General features: G+C 45.8%; 1 protein-coding gene across 10 annotated transcripts in view; it reads right to left on the bottom strand.

The window, feature by feature from the left end:
* The window catches only part of FBXO42 (F-box protein 42), a 112,318-nt gene that overhangs the window by 53,234 nt on the left and 38,153 nt on the right, over positions 1-20,931 (bottom strand). For 6 of the 10 annotated variants that reach the window (XM_002722323.6, XM_089301466.1, XM_089301464.1 and 3 more), the window contains exons 2-3: positions 17,566-17,832; positions 10,247-10,363 (exon numbers count right to left, since the gene is read on the bottom strand). In XM_002722323.6, the coding sequence (XP_002722369.1) occupies positions 10,247-10,363; positions 17,566-17,815 (367 nt within the window). In that variant the 5' untranslated portion in view covers positions 17,816-17,832. Of the gene's footprint in view, positions 1-10,246; positions 10,364-17,565; positions 18,042-20,931 lie in introns of all 10 variants that reach the window. The other 4 variants (XM_070079234.2, XM_089301465.1, XM_070079235.2 and 1 more) reach the window with 3 other exon arrangements.

The following is a 20,931-nucleotide window of genomic DNA, read 5'->3' as shown; positions in this document are numbered from 1 at the left end:
CTATGGCCTGGGAAGGCAGTCGAATCGAAGGTGGCCCAAGTCCTTGGGCCCCTGTACTCACGTGGGAGACCCAGAGGAAGTTCCTGGCTCCAGATTGGCACAGCTCCGGCCATTGCAGCTACTTGGGGATTGAACCAGAGGATAGAAGACCTGTCTCCCTCTCTCTGCCTCTCCTTCTCTGTGTAAAATAAATAAATATTTAGGGACTGGTGCTGTGGCTCAGCAAGTAAAGCAGCCACCAGTAGTGCCGGCATCCCATATGGGCACTGGTTTGAGTCCTAGCTGCTCTACTTCCGATCCAGCTCTCTGCTATGGCCTGGGAAAGCAGTGGAAGGTGGTCCAGGTCCTTGGGCCCCTGCCTATTTCTAATCTACATCTAAATCTTTTTTTGTTTGTTTTAAGTTGTATTTATCTGAAAGGCAAAGTTACAGAGAGAGAGGGAGAGACATAGAGATCTTCCATTTACTGCTTCATTTCCCAAATGGCCACAACGGCTAAGGCTAAGCCACGGCAAAGCCAGGAGCTTCTTCCCGGTCTCCCACAAGGGTGCAGGGGTACAAGGACTTGGGCCATCTTCTGCTGCTTTGCCAGGCACAGTAGCTGGCAGCTGGATCAGAAGTGGAACAGCTGGGACTTCAACGTGCACCCATGTGGGAGGCTGGTGTCACAGGTGTGGCTTTGCCTACTATGCCATGCCAGCTCCTAAATCAGTTTTTTTTTTTTTTTTTTAGACTTATTTATTTGAAAGACAGAGTTACAGAGAGAGGTAGAGACACAGAGAGAGGTCTTCCATCCGCTGGTTTACTCCCCAGATGGCCGCAATGGCTGGAGCTGAAGCCAGGAGCCAGGACCTTCTTCCAGGCCTCTCACGTGGGTGCAGGGGCCCAAGTACTTGGGCCATCTTCTACTGCTATCCCAGGCCATAGCAGAGAGCTATGTTGGAACTAGAACTGGCGCCCATATGGGATGCCAGCACTTCAGGCCAGGGCTTTAACCTGCTGCGCCACAGCGCCGGCCCCTGGACTTCTCTCTCTGCCTCTCATCTCTCTGTATAACTCTGACTTTCCAATAAATAAAAAATCTTTAATAAAAAAAAAGTGAAGTCCAGTGAAATTTCACTATTCATGTTTCATATTTGCTAAGAACTGCAAATAACAAGGCATCAAGTCAAAGGCGATTAGTCAAACAAAAGGATGGTTGGAACATTTCAATTTTCATTAAAGAAGCCCAATATCAGATATCATGGTCCATTTACACCAATCTTGAACTTAAAACGCCAAGAATTAGGGCAATTCTGAACTGAACCACCTGGTGCCAGGCATAAATGAAAATGTTTCTCCTCTTGATAATCTTCCATACCTCCAAAACAGAAATTAGCAATGTCCCATGGCTTCTGAAACCATAATTAAATTAGTGACCATTGGAACAATGTTAAATTAGCAAATCCTTGATTTTCAACTGAAAGTCAAGGGCTCGTTTCTGTCTCCCTGCTCCTCAGAGATAAAGTTGTGGTTTTTTTTTTTTTTTTATGATTTTATTTATTTATTTGACAGGTAGAGTTACAGACAGTGAGAGGGAGAGACAGAGATAAAGGTCTTCCTTCTGTTGGTTCGCCCCCCAAATGGCCGCAACAGCCGGAGCTGTGCCGACCCGAAGCCAGGAGCCAGGTGCTTCTTTCCTGGTCTCCCTTGTGGGTGCAGGGGCCCAAGCACTTGGGCCATCCTCCACTGCCCTCCCGGGCCACAGCAGAGAGCTGGATTGGAAGTGGAGAAGCTGGGACTCCAACTGGTGTCCATGTGGGATGTTGGTGCCACAGGCAGAGGATTAACCAAGTGAGCCACGGCGCCGGCCCCAGAGATAAACTCTTAGCAGCTAAAGCTTTCTTCATGTAGCAAGAGAACACAGTGCCTTTATTTTTCAAAGAAGCAAACAATCTTCTCTATTTGGACTGAAAACGCAGCCAGCAGCTCAGCCCCTTCAGGTCTTTACCACATGTATTTTAATCCTGCACTAAAACAGGGCGACCAGCATTTTCCTGCTTCACTTTGAGCAAACGAAGGTTTCTGGAAGAGGAAGGCATAGCCCCAAGTATGCAAAGCCAATGGGACTGGAACTGAGTTTCATACACAACTGTACTGTCAATGACCAGGAGTCAGTATCAGCAACGATGGGAGAGGAAGGGAGCCCATGTAGGCAGCTGTATTTAGAACTCAACTATAATGGAATGAGGAAACAAGTACATATATTACACTCAACTGACAAGCATCCTAGTGAACTCTGTTTGTTGCCTATTTTTAAGACACTTATAGGTTGATCTTAGTGGGAACACCCAACATGTTTAAATGGGCCTTTCAGAAAAAATTAAGAACTAATCCTTAGTGTTCAAGTAGTCATTTTCTTTTGCCCAAGTTCTCCAAATAGAATATTTTCCTTTCAAAACATGCAGACCACTGGAATATGCTATGTAAAATAGTTCATAGTACAGTATGAATACTGTGCTAAGTGATAATATTAAGAATGTTTATTCCAACTGTTAAATCTCTTCGAGTTTTCTGCAATGGGCTTGAGTGCTCCATGAACTATTACAAGCATATCTCAAATTAATATCTAATAATCCCTATTCAAATAAAGGTCAAATATCTGCAATTTAATTACACAGCGAGCCAGCAGTTCTTCACAGTTCTGAATGCTTCTCTTCTGTATTACAATCATCTCAAGTGTAAGATCTTCCAGCAGTTTCCTATTTTCCACACACTATGTGGAACATTCAATTAATGCTCGCTGAATGAAGAGCACTCTAATATTTGCATTTTCAGATGTTAAATTCTCTTTTGTTGCTCCACTGTCTCCAGGGAAAAGTCCTGAGGCATTTATCCCATACTTAACGAGACTATGCTGTCATGTGTCTCATACCTACAAGCCAGAACAGATTTGATAAGGTCTGTAATTACATAACTATGGAATAAGCAAGGGTGGTTATCCAGCCTGGGCCTGCAGGCTCCTGCAGGAGCACAATCAGCACGTATATGGAAATACCTGATCGCACGTGCAGCCTAAGCAGTAACACATTTTTGAAAGCATTATGTTGGAGACTCAGCGGACCCCTACATCAATCTGAAAAGAACATCCATTAATCAAGGCGTGTATAATTAGCCATGTACGCACTCACCAAAAAATCCAAGAGTGGCCTTTTATTCCCCCTGCCTTTCCAGTTCCAGACTTCTACACAGGAAAGACGGTGCAGTGCACACATCTCCGCTGTACTTCAGTCCACAAAACATATCAAAATTCATTAACAAAATTATTGCGTGTCAACTAAGAACCAAGTGATATGAAAAGATACAAAGGATGTCAAAAATACACTCTGCTTATCCTCAAGTAGACAACAACCCCGTGGAGAAAATACCCCTTCATTTTACAGCTTAACACACACTCTACAATGCTTCCTCAAATACATTTCTCAGCAACCCTGTGGCATACACAGAATTTGTTACACATTTTACAGATAAAGAAATTGTGGGTCAGAGGGGCTGAGGAACTTGATTCCCAAGTCCAAAGTCCTTTCCTGTTTTGTTTGTAGCCTCCCTTACACAGAGAGTGATCCAAACAGGCATGCATGAACTGCATACAGGGGAGGGCAAGCTGAAGGAGAGAAGAGCTTCATTTCTGGGTGGGGGATTTGAGAGCAGTTTATGAAGAACGTGGATTTTGGCTTTGTCTTGAATATGAATTTTAGAGGACACTTTTGCTAAAAGAAGCAGCAGAAAAAATTCCAGGGATGCAAAGGAAAGGGAGGGGGAAGGAGGCAGGGAGAGTGGTGAAATCACAGTTCCCCAACAGAGCCAAGCAGTTCAAAACACAATGAGAAGGCTCATGTGGCTAAAGACTGGTTGCGCAAGGAGGCGACAGTGAGTCACCCTGGGAAGGTAAACCGGGGCTGAAAGCCAGGTAGACTGGAAACACTTGGTGCAGAAAGGCTGAGGCTTTTTGGTAAAAGAATGGGAAGCTGGCTCTGGTACCAGCCTTGTCATGTTTCCCAACGGGACAGCTGGTCATTCTGGACAGGACAATTCTCTGTGTGTAGGACTGTCCCAATCACTGCAGGACATTAAGCATCGCTGGCCCTTGCCTACCAAAGGACTGTATGCTTTCCAGGTGAGACAACAACGACCTCACACATCCCCAAACATCCCAGCAGGTGGCACTGTCCCTGGTTTTAGAGGCAGCTGCCAACAGGGTCTGATTGAGGTTCAGATGGAGAGAGAAGAAAGGCAAAGACCATTTAGAGGCATACTGTGATAATTCATTAAAGACACAATGATTGGGTCACAAACCAGAGAACCCAGAAAAGGAAGAAAAAGGATGAAGACAATTACAGAGATAGAACAGAAATCAACACAGGATTTGGCTCTTGAATACAGAGGAGAGGAATCAAGGATGAATCCAGGATTTCAAGCCTGTGTAATTGAGAAGATAATAGCGACGATAACTAAGCCAGAGAGGAAAATTGGAAGGACCTATTGAGTTACACTTTTGGGAACAGAATATGAAACGTCCGTGTATCTCTATGGTGAGACAGGCAAAATATTGTGGATCTTAAGCTCAACATGAATTAGCCAAAAGAAAGGAAATCCAGATCAAGAGAGAAATACAGCGTAGGAAGGAATTACTTGTTTCAGTCTATTTTGAACACTGCCCTTTCCCCTGCTTAACAGTTCTCAGTGGGCCAGGAAGCCAGAAGCAGTTCTGCAGCGACAGATGGAAGGAGACAATGAGACAGACGTCAGAGACAATGAGAGAGACATCAGAGACAAGGAGACACCCGGGCTTTCTTTTTAAATTTAAGGCAGCTTTTGTTGAATTCCAAGTAAAGATTGAAAAAAAACACCTTTAAAATGATTTTTTATTTATTTGAAAGGCAGTTACTTAGTGAAAGAGAGAGAGACAGAGACATCTTTGATCCGCTGGTTCACTATTCCAATGGCTGCAACAGCCAGTGCTGGACCAGGCCAAAGCCAGGAACCTGGAACTCCCTCCAGATTTCCCATGTGGTTGGCAGGAGTCCAACTACTTAGGCCATTTTCTGCTACCTTCCCAGGTACAATAGCAGGGTCAGAAGTGGAACAGCCAGGACTCCAACTGGTACTCACATGGGATGCCAACCTCTGAGGAGGCAGCCTAACCTGCTACACCACAATGATGGCTCCTGAAAAAAACTCTGAGGTAAAAGCAAGTACCCAAACCCACGAACTTCTGAACTTCTTTGAGCTTACTTACTGTATTATTCCTTTCCACTGCCCCTTCAAATAAGTCATTCTAATTTTTGTATACCATCATTTGTATACCACCAAAAAAAAAAAAAAAAATCTAGTTAAGTGAAAAATATTTTCCTTTTCCATTAGAAAGCTGAGCTGTTGCTGGCAAGAATTGTTCATCCTTGAATACTTCCTAATCTGATTTCTGTTTTACCCAGATTTCATCAAATTTTCCTCTCTGAAGGTTGTAATACTTATTTGAAAAAACACGTGAGCAAGAATGGTGCTGTGGCGTAGCAGGTAAAGCTGCCGTCTGCAGTGCCAGCATCCCATATGCCAGCATCCCATCGAATCTCGGCTGTTCCACTTCAGATCCAGCTCTCTGCTATGACCTGGAAAAGCAGTGGAAGATGGCCCAAGTCCTTGGGCCCCTGAACCCATGTAGGAGACTCAGAGGCGGCTCCTGGCTCCTGGCTATGGATTGGCACAGTTGCAGCCATTGCAGCCATTTGGGGAGTGAACCATTAGATGGAAGACCTCTCTCTCTACCTCTGCCTCTGCCTCTCTGTAACTCTGCCTTTCGATTAAACAAACAAATCTTTAAAAAAAAAAAGAAAAAAAGAAAAAAGAAAAAATACACGAGAGAGTAGAGGTGGTGGCACGTGTGACGTGATGGGTTAAGCTGCCATCCCATAGAGTGCTGGTTCCAGTCCTGGTTACTATGCTTCTAATCCAGCTCCCTGCTAATGTGTTTGAGAAGGCAGCAGAAGATGGCCCGAGTCCTTGGGCTCCTGTCACCCACTTGGGAGACCTGAATGGAGCTCCAGGCTCCGGGCTTCAGCCTGGCCCAGCCCTGGCTGTTGCAGCCACTGGGGAGAGAACCAGGAATGCGTGAAAGACCTCTCTCACTGCCTCTCCCTCTCATTCTGCCTTTCAGATAGACAAAACACATTTTTTTAAAAGTAAGTAAATAAAAAAAAATATGGAGAAAGTTTATCTCTACCTCTGACTCCAAGTCTCTATAGGTTAAGTGAAGTTAGGCCTCCCTCAACTACAAATACTAGACTTTCCAGTACATCATTAAATATTTTCAGTAAGGATGCATTTACAGTTAATTCCAGCAAGTCTCAAAGTGTGGTCTGAGAACACTTTAGATTTTTTCAAAACTATTTTGAATAATACTACTTGCCTTCCTTATTATGTTGATATTGGCACTGACAGTACAAAAGCAATGATGGGAAAAACAGATGATGGAATTATAGCATGAATCAAAGTGGTGGCAGTAAACTTATAGGAATAACTGTGCTAGTCACTTGCACATATTCACTGCTTAAAACAAATAAACAGGTGGGCATTTGGCATAGTGGTTAAGATGCCACTTGGAATGCCAACATACCATATCACAGGACCTGAGTTGAAGTGCTGGCTCTATTCCAATTCAAGCTTCCTACCAATGCACACCCGGGAGGGCAGCAGTGCACACCTGACCCGGGAGGGCAGCAGTGCACACCTGGGAGGGCAGCAGTGCACACCTGACCTGGGAGGGCAGCAGTGCACACCTGACCTGGGAGGGCAGCAGTGCACACCTGACCTGGGAGGGCAGCAGTGCACACCTGATCCGGGAGGGCAGCAGTGCACACCTGGGAGGGCAGCAGTGCACACCTGACCTGGGAGGGCAGCAGTGCACACCTGACCTGGGAGGGCAGCAGTGCACACCTGACCTGGGAGGGCAGCAGTGCACACCTGGGAGGGCAGCAGTGCACACCTGACCCGGGAGGGCAGCAGTGCACTCCTGGGAGGGCAGCAGTGCACACCTGGGAGGGCAGCAGTGCACTCCTGACCTGGGAGGGCAGCAGTGCACACCTGACCTGGGAGGGCAGCAGTGCACACCTGACCTGGGAGGGCAGCAGTGCACACCTGACCTGGGAGGGCAGCAGTGCACTCCTGACCTGGGAGGGCAGCAGTGCACACCTGACCTGGGAGGGCAGCAGGTGGCTTAAATACCTGGGTCCCTGCCACTCATGTGGGAAAACCAGACTGAGTCCCCAGCTGCTGGCTGTTGCTGAAATTTGGGGAGTAAACCAGTAAATGGGAGATCTCTGTCTCTCTTTCTGTCTCTGCCTTTTAAATAAAATAAGTAACTACACAAACAAAGCCAGTTCTGACCTCAGAGAGTCCTCGAAATGGTCTCATAGACACCCTCCTCCCCAGAGGCCCAGAGACCACACTGAGATCTACAGCTGCTGGCAGTTCACAACAGCACAAAAATAGCTCTTTGAGAGGACTGAGTTAACAAAGTTTGGCCTATTCCTTTGACCTATTTAGATTCGATTCAGACAATGATGATCTACAACTGTTTAGGGTGGTCCCCAGTAATCCTCACCTCTTGGTAGTCACATCCTTGGTCAATCCCTGTGTGAACAACAGAACAGAGTCGAAGTGGTACAGTGACTTCTGAGACTAGGTGGTACAAGACTGTGGTGTCCATCCTGCAGTGAGTACTCTATGGAGAGATCCATGTAGCCAGGAACTGAGGCCTCTGGTTATGTAGCATGGATAACCAATACACACTCCTTCCCACCAAGAGTTTAAAATGTTTTTTAAATGCATTCATATAAGCTAATAATGAAAGACAATATGAGTTAAGTACCAAATTATTATTCCAGGAAAGAATATCTTTGTAAACTCAGAATAGGAAACATTCTCTGTGGACTAGAGAATGAGAAAGCTTTCATAAAGGAGTCAAACTTCAACTGAGTCTTCCAGGAGGGGGAGAATTCAGCTAAGCGAACAGGAATAATCCAGGAAGAAAGAAACCACGCACGGCAATAGTAAAATGACAACCTGCTGCAAAGGACAGCTCTTAAATTAAGGATGGCTTTGGGGGGCCAGCACTGTGGTGTACCAGATAAAGCCGCTGCCTGCAGTCCCGGCATCCCATTTGAGTGCCAGTTCAAGTCCTGGCTGCTCCACTTCCAATCCAGCTCTCTGCTACGGCCTGGGAAAACAGTGGAGGATGGCCCAAGTCCTTTGGCCCCTGTACCCCTGTGCGAGACCCAGAAGAAGCTCCTGGCTGCTGGCTTCAGATCAGCACAGCTCCAGCCGTTGCGGCCAATTGGGGAGTGAACCAGCAGATGGAAGACAACTCACTCTCTCTCTCTCTCTCTCTCTGTATAACTCTTTCAAATAAATAAATCTTTAAAAAAAAAAAAAAAGGATAGCTTTGGGGCCAGCTATGGTGTAGCAGGTAAGGCCATTGTCTGCAGTGCTGGCATCCCATAAGGGCACTGGTTTGAGTCCCAGCTGCTCCACTTCCAATGCAGCTCTCTGCTATGGCCTGGGAAAGCAGTAGAAGATGGCCCAAGTCCTTGGGTCCCCGCAACCACGTGGAAGACCGGGAAGAAGCTCCTGGCTTCGGATCAGCCCAACTCCAGCCATTGCAGCCATTTGGGGAGTGAACCAGCAGATGGAAGACCTCTCTCTCTGCCTCTGCCTCTCTGTAACTCTGCCTTCCAAATACAAAAATAAATCTTTAAAAAAAATCAAGGATAGCTTTGACAGTAAGACTAAGTTTACATTTTAACTTTCAGACAATGTACAGGAACTGAGGGTCTGGGAAGAAGGAAGTAACACAATTAAAGCAGTGACTGAGAGCTTTCTAAGAGGGCCCCTACCCCTTCCCATCTACCCTCACTGAGCTTTCTCTGTGGAGAGCCTCTGGCAAGCACACCTTTACAGGCCTATGATCCACCACACCTCAGTCTCAATTCTGATGGAAGAACAGAATAGAATATGGATAGGAATAGAATAATAATGAGTCCACAAAAAAATTTAAATGGAGAGTAAATCTAGAATAATTTTTAAAAATCTAAATTATGTCTGTTTGTCAGTATTTAAATTTGTATTTTATGGGGCCAGCATTGTGGCACAGTGGATTAGGCCACTGCTCCATGTTCAATCCAGCTTCCTGCTATTGTGCCTAGGAAAGCAACAGAAGATGGCCCAAGTGCTTGGGCCACTACTACCCATGTGGGAGACCTGGATGAAGCTCCTGGCTTTGGCTTGGCCTACCTGTAGCCATTGCAGCATTCTGGGGAGTAAACCAGCAGATGCAAGATCTTTCTCTCCCTCTCCCTCTCTTCCCTATAATTCTGCTTTTCCAATAAATAAATAAATACATCTTTAAAAGGAAAAATAAATTTGTATTTTATAACCAATAGTCCTTTGGAGCTAGAGCTGTGACTCAGCAGGTTAAGTCACTTCCTGCAATGTAGGCATCCCAGACGAGTACTGGTTCGGGTTCCTGCTGTTCCACTTCCCAGTGCAGCTCCCTGCTAAAGCACCTGGGAAAGCAGAAAATGGTCCATGTACCTGAACCCCTGCCACCCACGTGGGAGTCCTGGAAGGAGTTCCAGGCTCCTAGCTTCAGCCTGGCCAGTACTGACCATCGAGGTCACTTGGGGAGTGAACCAGAGGATGGAATATTTTCTCCTTCTCTGTAACTTTGCCTTTCAAATAAACAAATATACCTTTAAAATTTTTTGAATCAATACCCTTCACATTTAAAATTTTCATGTGACTCCAGTCAAGCTCTGTGTTTGCTGAGGATATACTATATTAAAGCAGTCACCGTGAGAGTCGGTGCTAACCTCTGGCGACTCCCTGAGCAAGATGCTCAGAAACACCCCTGACACACGCCCTCCCTTAGTTTTCCCAGTAGATGATGTCAGGTATTTAGAGCTCTAAGCGTAACCTTCTGGTCCCTTTGGAGCACAGAAAAATCCAATGAAATGGAAGAATATAAAATTATCAACAAAGCACTCACATAATACTTGGCTCACATTTTTCCCTAATTCTGATTATAAAATTAACATAAGCTCTCATTTTACATTCTTTTCAATAAAAACTCAGGCAAAATATATGCCTCAAAAGTAGTTTCTGGAAGCATGGTCCTGGGCAGGGTAGGACCTGCTGTCATGGCAAATACTTACTGTGCGAGAACCTCTGCGTGATGGGAGTTCCAGGGTAAGGGTACGTCCGGCTCTCCCACTGAATGCTTCCTTCCTGGACAGCTTTCATGAAGCCATGATAACACTGGTGGGCTACACCTGAAGACAAAAGAACAAAGCCTCAGTCTGGCACCTAATGAGTAAATCATGCTCCTGGCTATTATCTAGTAACTGTTTTATTATTTTTAAAAGACATAAGTTTTTTGAAGGACTCCAGACTCTAATTTTCCAAAAAAGAATCACAGAGGCCGGTGCTGTGGTGTAGTGGGCAAAGCCGCCGCCTGCAGTGCCAGCATCCCGTATGGGCACTGGTTTGAGTCCCGGCTGCTCTGTTTCAGATCCAGCTCTCTGCTGTGGCCTGGGAAAGCAGTAGAAGATGACACAGTGCTTGGGCCCTGCACCCACGTGGAGACCCAGAAGAAGCTCCTTGCTCCTGGCTTCGGACTAGTGCAGCTCCAGCCTTTGTGGTCAATTGGGGACTGAACAGGCAGACAGATGGAAGACCTCTCTCTCTCTCTCTGCCTCACCTTCTCTGTGTAACTCTTTCAAATAAATAAATAAATCTTTAAAAAAAAAAAAAAAAAAGAAAGAACCACAGAATTTCAAACCTGGAAGATCCAATCCTTTCATTTTACCAAGGCTCAAGGAGGTTAAATGACTTACTCAAAGTTACAAAATGAGCCCACGCTTTGTAACTCTGGTCCTCTTATATTTTGAGGTAGTATGTCAGGATAACTGATAGGATAACTGATATTCCAACGCAAAGGGGTAGGGATAACTTAGCTTTGTAACAGAGTATGATAAAACAGTAGCTGCAATATAATAGGTGTTCAGTAAATATCTCTCATTAGATCCTAGCCATCAAGCACTCTCCACTTTAAACAGGAGGTAATAATTAGCCTATAGTGGGCTATAAAATGGTGAACGCATTACTAAAGAAAGCTTCCTTAAAAGCAACAGCATTTGTCCCAATCTACAGACTCACCAAGCGTGAACTTGGACTTTGGGTGATAACAATGTGTCAGTGTAGGTTCATCAACATAACAAACGTGCCACTCAGGCCAGTGATGCTGACAGTGGGGGGCATCCTGGGAGAAGGCAGATGGAAGGGAAATCTCTGTACCTATTGCTCAGCTTTGCTCCAAAACTAAAACTTCTCTAGAGTTCTCTAAAGAGGACTGCTGTCAGAGCTGTCCTGGTGTCAACAGTTGGTCCGCCCTCAGGGGCCCAGTCACTAGGCATCACTGGCTCAGGCCTCAGAGCCCTTAGCATACTCTGCCTGGGCCTGGACTGGTGCCAGCTACTGCGGGAGGGTGGGGACACTTGGAATGCCATTTGTCCGTAGAGGCTGCTATGCCTTCTCCGAACACAGTACTTTCCAGGAGCACACGTAGGGGGAGATACTGAATCATCACACAGCAAAAGCATTCAAGGAACCAGCACCTGGGAAACTGCACTCTAAGTTCCTTATCTGCATGTGGACCTAAGACAAGATCCTGACTCACAGACGATGGCGTAATGGGACAAAATTTGGGGTTTGAGGGGAAGAATATGAGTGAACTTGGCATATGGAAGGGTTGTCAATTTTCAGGGACAAATTATATTTTCCCAAAGTGGAACAACTTCTCCCATCCTACTGGCTTCTCATACAATGTGATTTAAATATATTTCCCATCAAGAGATGAGAGGTTGGTGCTGAACTCAGCAGATTGAGCCACCACATGTGACACCAGCATCCCACATCAGAGGGCCAGCTGGAGTCCTGGATCCTCTGCCTCTGATCCAGCTCTCTGCTGATGTGCACCCTGGGAGAGCAGTGGCCACGGCCCAAGTGCCTGGCCCTACCACCTACATTGGAGACTAGGATCCAGTTCCCGGCTCCTGGTTTTGGGCTGGCCCAGACCTGGCTGTTGTGGCCATTTGGGGAGTCCAGCAGATGCAAGGTTTATCATCTCTCTCTTACTATGCTTTCAAATAACTAACTAAAACTTAAAAAAAAAAAAAAAAATAAGAGAGCGAGATGAAGGTCTGTGCTCCTTCCCCTTGGATCTGGAGAGGTTTGTACCTTTGGTGGATGAGGGTCATCAAAGGTGATTTTATCAGGAATTTTGCCCTCGGGATCCAGCTACCATGCTTTGAGGAAAGCCCAAGCAGCCTGTGGAAGTCCATATGAAGAGACTGAGGACTATGGCTGAGCGCCACCCTGACAGCCAGCACTGATTTGCAAGTCACGTGAGTCATCTTAAAAATGAATCAATCATACAGCCCAAAGCTGAGCCACCCCATCAGAGACCACATGGAACAAAACTGAATTATTCCCACTGAGTGCTGCCCATATGAACAGATTTTGTGGGCAAAATAAATTATTGCTGTCATTCTGAGCCACTTTTTTTTTTTAAAGCCCATTTTTTAAAAAGTGAGAGCTCTGTCTCTGGAACACCTTGTTTTTCTAACACATTCATTCTAATGACTCATTGCATCAGAGCAGAATTTTCAATGAAAAGTACAACCACTTATGCCAATTCTGAAAGAAAGTATCGTTCCTGAATTTGTCACCTTAGCTGGTCCTGAAGCAGGAGCACAGAAATACACGTTAATCACTATCCTTATGCTACGACAAATTCACCTGGGTAAACCCGGCTGCTCCACTTCCGATCCTGCTCTCTGCTGTGGTCTGGAAAAGCAGTACAGGATGGCCCAAGCCCTTGCACCCCTGCACCCACATGGGAGACCCGGAAGAAGCTCCTGGCTCCTGGCTTCGGACTGGCCCAGCTCCGGCAGTTGCAGTCAACTGGGAGTGAACCATCGGATAGAAGACCTCTCTTTCTCTCTGCCTCTCCTTCTCTCTGTGTGTAACTCTGACTTTCAAATAAATAAAATAAATCTTAAAAAAAAAATTGGAATACTTTTTAAAAGCACAGTGGTTTTTAGTAACAATATGGTCAGCTATATGCTACCACAGTGAGCTCCACAAATATGCAATGCTGGGGGCTGGCACTGTGGCACACTGGGTTGAAGTCCTGGCCTGCAGTGCCAACATCCCATATGGGATAGGTTCGAGACCCAGCTGCTCCATTTCCAATCCAGCTCTCTGCTGTGGCCTGGGAAAGCCGTGGAAGATGATCCAAGCACTTGGGACCCTGCACCCACATGGGAGACCCAGAGGAAGCTCCTGGATCCTGGCTTCGGATTGGCTCAGCTTCGGCTGTGCTGAATGAAAGACACAGAACACCTGAGAGAAATAAGACCACTATGTTGGTCCTAGAACTAGTCAGCAATTATCTCAAGATTGTAGGATATAAGATTAATATACAGAGGTCAATTACTTTCCTATTCACAAATAATGAGCAAGTGAATTTGAAATGGGAGACTTAATATTATTTGCATTAGTACCAAAAAATGAAATCCTTAAGTAGAAAAATCTAACAAAATATATATAAGATCTATGAGAAACACTATCAAATTCTGACAAAAGAAATAAAAGAATTAAATAAATCGAAAGATACCCCATGTCCACTGATAGGAAGACTCAATACTGCCAAAATCTCCATTCTTCCAACTTTATCTACAGAGGCAATGCACCATAATCAAATTCCCAGCAAGCTACTTGTAGATATTGACAAACTGACTCTAAAGTTTATGTAGGGAGGCTGATGTTGTGGTGTAGCAGGTTAGGTTGCTGTCTGCAACACCAGCATCTCATATGAGCACCAGTTTGAATCCTGGCTGCTCCACTTCCAATCCAGCTCCCCACTAATGCACCTGGGCAAGCAGCAGAAGATGGCCCAACTTCTTAGGCCCTCCACTCATAGGGGAGACATGGATAGAATTCCAGGATCCCGGCTTCCCCAAGCAGTTGCAGCCATTTGGGGAGGAAACCAGCAAGTGGAAGATCTCTCTAACTCTCCCTTTCAAATAAATGAAGTAAATCTTTAAACAAACAAAATACAGTTTATGTGGAGAGACAAAAGACCCAGAACAGCCATAATAACAATGAAAGAGGAAAAAATTAGAGGACCCACACTATGGAACTTCCAGACTTACTATAAGTTACAGTACTTAATACAGTGTGGTACTGGCAAGAGAATACGTAAATTATCAGCAGGACAAAAAAGAGGCCAAAAATGGAGCCACACAAATAAGGTTTACAATGGAGGAAAAAACAGCCTTTTTCGACATATAGTGCTGGGACAACTGGACATCTACATGCAAAAAAGTGAATCTAAACACACTCCACCAAATCTAACTCAAAGTAGATCACAGATCTAAATAAAAAACACAAAACTGGGGCCGGCATTGTGGCACAGTGGGTTAAAGCCTTGGCCTGAAGTGCTGGCACCCCATATGGCCACCAGTTCTAGTCCCGGCTGTTCCTCTTCCCATCCAGCTCTCTGCTGTGGTCTGGGAAAGCAGTACAGGACGGCCCAAGCCCTTGGGCCCCTGCACCCGTGTGGAAGACCTGGAGGAAGTTTCTGGCTACTGGCCCCTGGCTTTTGATCAGCGCAGCTCCGGCTGTTGCGGTCAACTGGGGAGTGAACCAGCGGATGGAAGACCTCTCTCTCTCTCTCTCTCTCTCTCTGTCTATACCTTTCTTTGTTAACTCTTTCAAATCAATAAAATAAATCTTAAAAAAAAAAAAAGACACATCTAATAAAGGACTATTATCCAAAATATACAAAGAATTCTTCAACTCAACAATAAGAAAGCAACCCAACATAAAAATGGGTCAAAGGCCATAACAGAAACCTCACCAAAGATTTATGGATGACAAATAAGCACATGAAAACATTCTCCAGACCACTTGTCATCATGGAAATGCTAACTGAAATGAGATGACACTCTATGCCTACTTGGAATAATGAAAATCCAAAACACAGACGACTACAAATGCTGAAAAGCACATGGAGCAACAGGAACCCTCTTTCACTGTTGATGGGAATGTAAAACGGCACAGACACTTCAGAGAACAGTTCTGTGTTTTCTCAGAAAATTGAACATACTCTTACCACTTGATCCAGCAATCATGCTCCTTGGAATTTACTCCAAGGAGATGAAAATGATGTCTTCACAAAACCTGCACATGGACATTACAGCAGCTTTACTCAAACCTGCCAAAACTTGGAAACAAGCAAGATATCCTTCAATGGGCAAATACAGAAACAAACTACAGCACATGAACAATGGAATATTATTCGGTGCTAGCAAGAAATGAGCTAACAAAACCAAGAAAAGACATGGAGGACAGTTAAAAAAAGTGAAAGAAGCCAACCTGAAAAGGCTGTGTACTGAATGATTCCAATTACATGACAACCTGGAATAAGGCTATGAAGATAGTAAAAAGGTAAGTAGTTACCAGGGGCTGGGGTACAAGGGAGATTAAAGAGCACAGATTTTTAGAACAGGGGAGTTACTCTGTATGATACTACAATGGTGGATGCTCATCACTTATTCAAACCCTTAGCATGTACAACACCAGAAAAAAATCACAGGCTCTGGCGTGATGACAGTGTCAGTGTAGGCACACCAGCTGTCACACACGCACACTCAGGAAGGTGCTGACAACGAGCACGCTATTCACGTGCAGCTGATGGCGAATCCTTCTATCTTCCATCTTCCTCAATTTTGTAATAAATCTAAAACTCCTTTAAAAAATAAAGTCTGGCCGGCGCCACAGCTCAATAGGCTAATCCTCCACCTAGTGGCGCTGGCAAACCGGGTTCTAGTCCCGGTCGGGGCACCGGATTCTGTCCCGGTTGTCCCTCTTCCAGGCCAGCTCTCTGCTGTGGCCCAGGAAGGCAGTGGAGGATGGCCCAGGTGCTTGGGCCCTGCACCCCATGGGAGACCAGGAGAAGCACCTCGCTTCTGCCTTCAGATCAGCATGGTGCGCTGGCTGCAGCAGCGCACCAGCCGTGGCGGCCATTGGAGGGTGAACCAACGGCAAAAGGAAGACCTTTCTCTCTGTCTCTCTCACTATCCACTCTATCAAATAAATAAATAAATAAATAAAATAAAAATAAAGTCTGTTAAAATTAAAAGCAAACAACGACACTGTCAGCAGGGTCTTCCTCTAAAAGATCTAAGACTGTGAGTACTGAGTAAGGGTTCTTTCCTATGTTATCACACTTGATCCCAGTCCCTCATCTGGGATTATTCCATCTAAACCCTGCGTTTCCACAGTGGAGGGGGCACTCTCTCCCGGAAAGCCCATTAATGCAGAAAACAATAGCAGGCTAGGCTAGGCCTTCCAGTTTTACCAGCTGTGAACAAATAGGCACAGGGCCTTCCTATAAAGTTTCAACACAACTGGTCCGTAGTCCTCCAGGCAACTTTGGAACTTGACCAGATTCCCCAGCAGAATCACCCTGATGCAAGGAACAGATTTCAAGACTGATTCCTGTCATATCTCTGCCTGCTCTGCTCTTACCAGGAAAGAATATGTTGATACAATCCTTGCTTTGATCAAAGATTATTCAACTGGCCTAGTCATCGTCAGACAAAACACAAAACCTTTTCTCCTAAAATAGAAGAAGCCAAATAACTGTTGTTAACTAAAAACACTCACATAGCATGGCTAGCAACCTCAGCATTTAGCTAAAAGAGGAAAACTTGATTAGGAAACAGATAAAAAAAAAAGGAGAAACACATTTTAAAAACTAAAACTGTGCTGCGGTACAGTGGGTTCTGCCATCGCTTGCAACAGAAACATCCTATACTAGAACACCAATTTGAGTTCTGGCTGCTCTGTCTCTGATCAGCTTCCTGCTAATGTGCCTGGGAAGGCAGTGCATGATGGCCCAACTACCTGGGAGACCTGGATGGAGTTCCAGGCTCTTGGCTTCAGCCTGGCCACTGCTACCATTCTGGGAGTGAACCAGCAAATGGAGGATCTCTCCCCTCCCCTGTCTCTGTCACTCTGCCTTTCAAATAAATAAATCTTAAAAGAAATGAACAGGGCCTGTGCTACTTACAGATAAAATCAAATGGTAAATGTTTTCACTGACCACACTTTTACTAAAATTAAGTGCTTTGATAAATAACACACTTCCTCATTAGCAGCATGGACTTGAACACCAGATTACCTGAATGGGAATCCTGGATCCCCCTTTACAACACTGTGACCTCGAGTCAGTCAGTTGACTGATCCTCATTCAGTTTCTCCAGCTGTAAAATGGAGTCTATGCTATGCATATAATTTGCTGCAAAACTGTAAAGCAGTTACAAAAGGGCTTGACACATGCTAAAAATGAATCATTCAACAAAAAATTGAAATAAATAAATAACCTTTCTCCTTTCCACAGTACCTTTGATAAGTCGATACCACTGCTTGCACACGAGGGCTGCAGTTTTGTGTTCCTGATAGGGAGAGAGAAAGGACAGGATGTACTCCAACACCTCTTCTGGCAGCTCGGCCATGGACCTGCTGTGTCTGGTCTCCTCCACCTCCAGCACGGGGCGGGGCTCCTCGTCTTGCTCCATTGCCCCCTCCAGCACAGCTTCTTCTTGGTCCACAGCCATGAAGCCGTCATCTTCACTATCCGAGGAGCTGGCCATGACATTCCACTCGACAGCTGGTAGCGGGCAAGAAACAGACATCAGCACACTGCGGTCAGCAGCTCAGAAACATCACAGACGTGTGCATCCAGGCTGCGCATCATCTCTTCTCCACCATCAGCATGAAATCTGCTCTTCAGCACTTTCTCACAGGGGTTGGGATCCACCTTCAGTTGACAGATAAGAGTTCAAAAACCAGGATTTCTGATCACATTTTTTCTTCCCACTGAAAACCAGAATAGCAATTGACTTCTGGTAAAACAAAAACAAAAACACGAAAATCTGTTCTCCAACATCTCCTCTAATTCAAGGATCAACCAACGGACAGTTAGGAGAATAGTAAAAGTCTCCTTTGGCCAGCAATAATGATCCAAGACTTCCAACTTAAAAGGAAAACCATGGGGCCGGCGCTGTGGCTCACTTGGTTAATCCTCCGCCTGCGGCGCCGGCATCCCATATGGGCGCTGGGTTCTAGTCCCAGTTGCTCCTCTTCCAGCCCAGCTCTCTGCTGTGGCCCGGGAGGGCAGTGGAGGATGGCCCAAGTGCTTGGGCGCCTGCATCCGCATGGGAGACCAGGAGGAAGCACCTGGCTCCTGGCTTTGGATCGGCACAGCTCCAGCTTTGGTGGCCATTTTGGGGGTGAACCAATGGAAGAAGACCTTTCTGTCTCTGTCTCTAAGAAGGAAAGGAGGGAAGGAGGGAAGGAGAGAAGGAAGGAGGGAGGAAGGGAGGGAGGGAGGGAGGGGGGGAACCATGGAGCCAGCCCTGTGGTGTAGGCAATCCATATGAATTGTGGCTGGTCCACTTCTGATCCAGCTCCCTGCTAATGGCCTGGGAAAGCAGCAGAGGACAGCCCGAGTGCTTGAATACGCACCCATGTGGCTTCGGATCAGCCCAGCTCCAGCCACTGTGGCCATTTGTGGAGTGAACCAGTGCATGGAAGACCTCTCTGTCTCTCCCTCTCTTTCAGTCTGTAACTCTGCCTCTCAATTAAACAAATAAATCTTTAATAAATAAGAGGAAAACCTAACTTTGGATCCTGGAAAAAATAACATTCTGAAGATGTGGGATAAAAACAATATTTTTTTTCTAGCTTTTACATAAGATGATTTACTTAAGAGAACAGTAAATGTTCCAAGAATCAGCTGAACCTACTGGGTGAGAGGGAGGGGCACTAGAAACCGCCCGCTTCACCTTCGCCACTCCTGCAATTCGTATACTGATTACATTCAACATCTTTAAGAACTGGAAGATGATCAAGTAAGGAAAATGGAAACATGAATCACAACGTATGTGATGCTTCTAAAATGATTTATGACACTTCAGCTGGGCCCCGGCAAAGCACTTCTAGATCTCAGTGGTAATTAGCAATTGGTGGCTATTTGCAAGTGGTAGAAAGGCCTAAATTCTCCTAGCAACGTGGAGGACAGGCAGGAACAGCTGTCCTGAGGTAGGAAAGAATATTATGAGTTTGCCGGAAATTTTATTTTATTTTTTTGACAGGCAGATTTAGACAGTGAGAGAGAGACAGAGAGAAAGGTCTTCCTTTTTCCGCTGGTTCACCCCCAAATGGCTGCTACGGCCATGATCCGAAGCCAGGAGCCAGGTGCTTCTCCTGGTCTCCCATGTGGGTGCAGGGCCCAAGGACCTGGGCCATCCTCCACTGCCCTCCCGGGCCACAGCAGAGAGCTAGACTGAAAGAGGAGCAAGAGCAACCGGGACAGAATCCGGCGCCCCGAGTGGGACTAGAACCCGGGGTGCCGGTGCCACAGGCAGAGGATTAGCTAAGTGAGCTGCGGTGCCAGCCCGGAAATTTTACTAAATAAAGGATCCTAGTTAGACCTTTTCTTTTTTTTTTTTTTTTGGGACAGGCAGAGTGGACAGTGAGAGAGAGAGACATAGAGAGAAAGGTCTCCCTTTGCCGTTGGTTTTGTTCACCCTACAATGGCTGCTGCAGCCAGCGCACTGCGCTGATCCGAAGGCAGGAGCCAGGTGCTTCTCCTGGTCTCCCACACGGGTGCAGGGCCCAAGGACCTGGGCCATCCTCCACTGCACTCCCGGGCCACAGCAGAGAGCTGGCCTGGAAGAGGGGCAACCGGGACAGAATCCGGCGCCCCGACTGGGACTAGAACCCGGTGTGCCGGCGCCGCAAGGCAGAGGATTAGCCTAGTGAACCGTGGCACCGGCCTAGACCTTTTCCATACTTGCCCGGATGAGCTGTTTCTCGATGTGCTTAACTTACTAATCAATAGATACTTACATTTGCAGCCCTAACTCATATCCCGAAAAGTATATACAGTCATATCAAACGTAAAGTAAAAATCAGAAATGTTTTCCAGCAAAAAGAAAAAAAAATTACTGGGAAAAATATCCCTTTGATGCCCTTTTTTGCTCCCCTGCATATTATCATTTCCCAACTATCTTCCCTAACTTATTGACTTTTTAAAATTTTTAACCCTCCTCCACCTCACTCTAAAATTCACAAGGAAAAGAGTCCAGAGAAATGGGATTCCTTCCAATTGGCTGAATGGCTCACATCTGGATTAAATTTAGCATCTCAACTCCAGTTGTTCCCTTGCACAACAATCCAGCAGTCTGAATCCACACTCTGCTTCAGAAGGAACTCAGTCAGCGGGGGCTGCAAAGTCTGCATCTGGATACGCTGGAGGCGCCCCCATCCAAGGTTTCATGTGTTGAAATTTAACCCCCACTAAGAGGCACTGAGTGGACAGAAACGTAATCCAACTATGGCACTTAGAGGTCGGGTCTTTGGGAAGTGATTAGAACTAAATTCATTAGGGTAGAGCCCCAGTGGCTGAATCCTGGTGACTTTGTGAGAGGGAGGGAGACCGGACAGACACAAGGACATGCACTCCCTTGTCCGTGTGACGCTCTGACTCAGGACTCTGCCAGCAAGAAGGCCATCACCAGAAGAGGCCAGAGACCTTTCACCTCCAGAACTCTGAGTCAGAATAAACTTCTTTTCCTTAAAAGCAGCCTAGCCTCAGGTATTTTGTTATAGTAACAATAAATGGGCTAATACAAAATCAGTTATGTTACTGTTTTTTCCGCAAGCAAAATAAATCAATTTGGTTCAATAAAACATCTTCCTCCCT

This window comes from Oryctolagus cuniculus, chromosome 7, assembly GCF_051225735.1.
Source record: "Oryctolagus cuniculus isolate XC-2025 breed Fujian yellow rabbit chromosome 7, ASM5122573v1, whole genome shotgun sequence".
Lineage (NCBI taxonomy): Eukaryota > Metazoa > Chordata > Mammalia > Lagomorpha > Leporidae > Oryctolagus > Oryctolagus cuniculus.
This window is presented reverse-complemented; position numbering and strand designations above follow the sequence as displayed.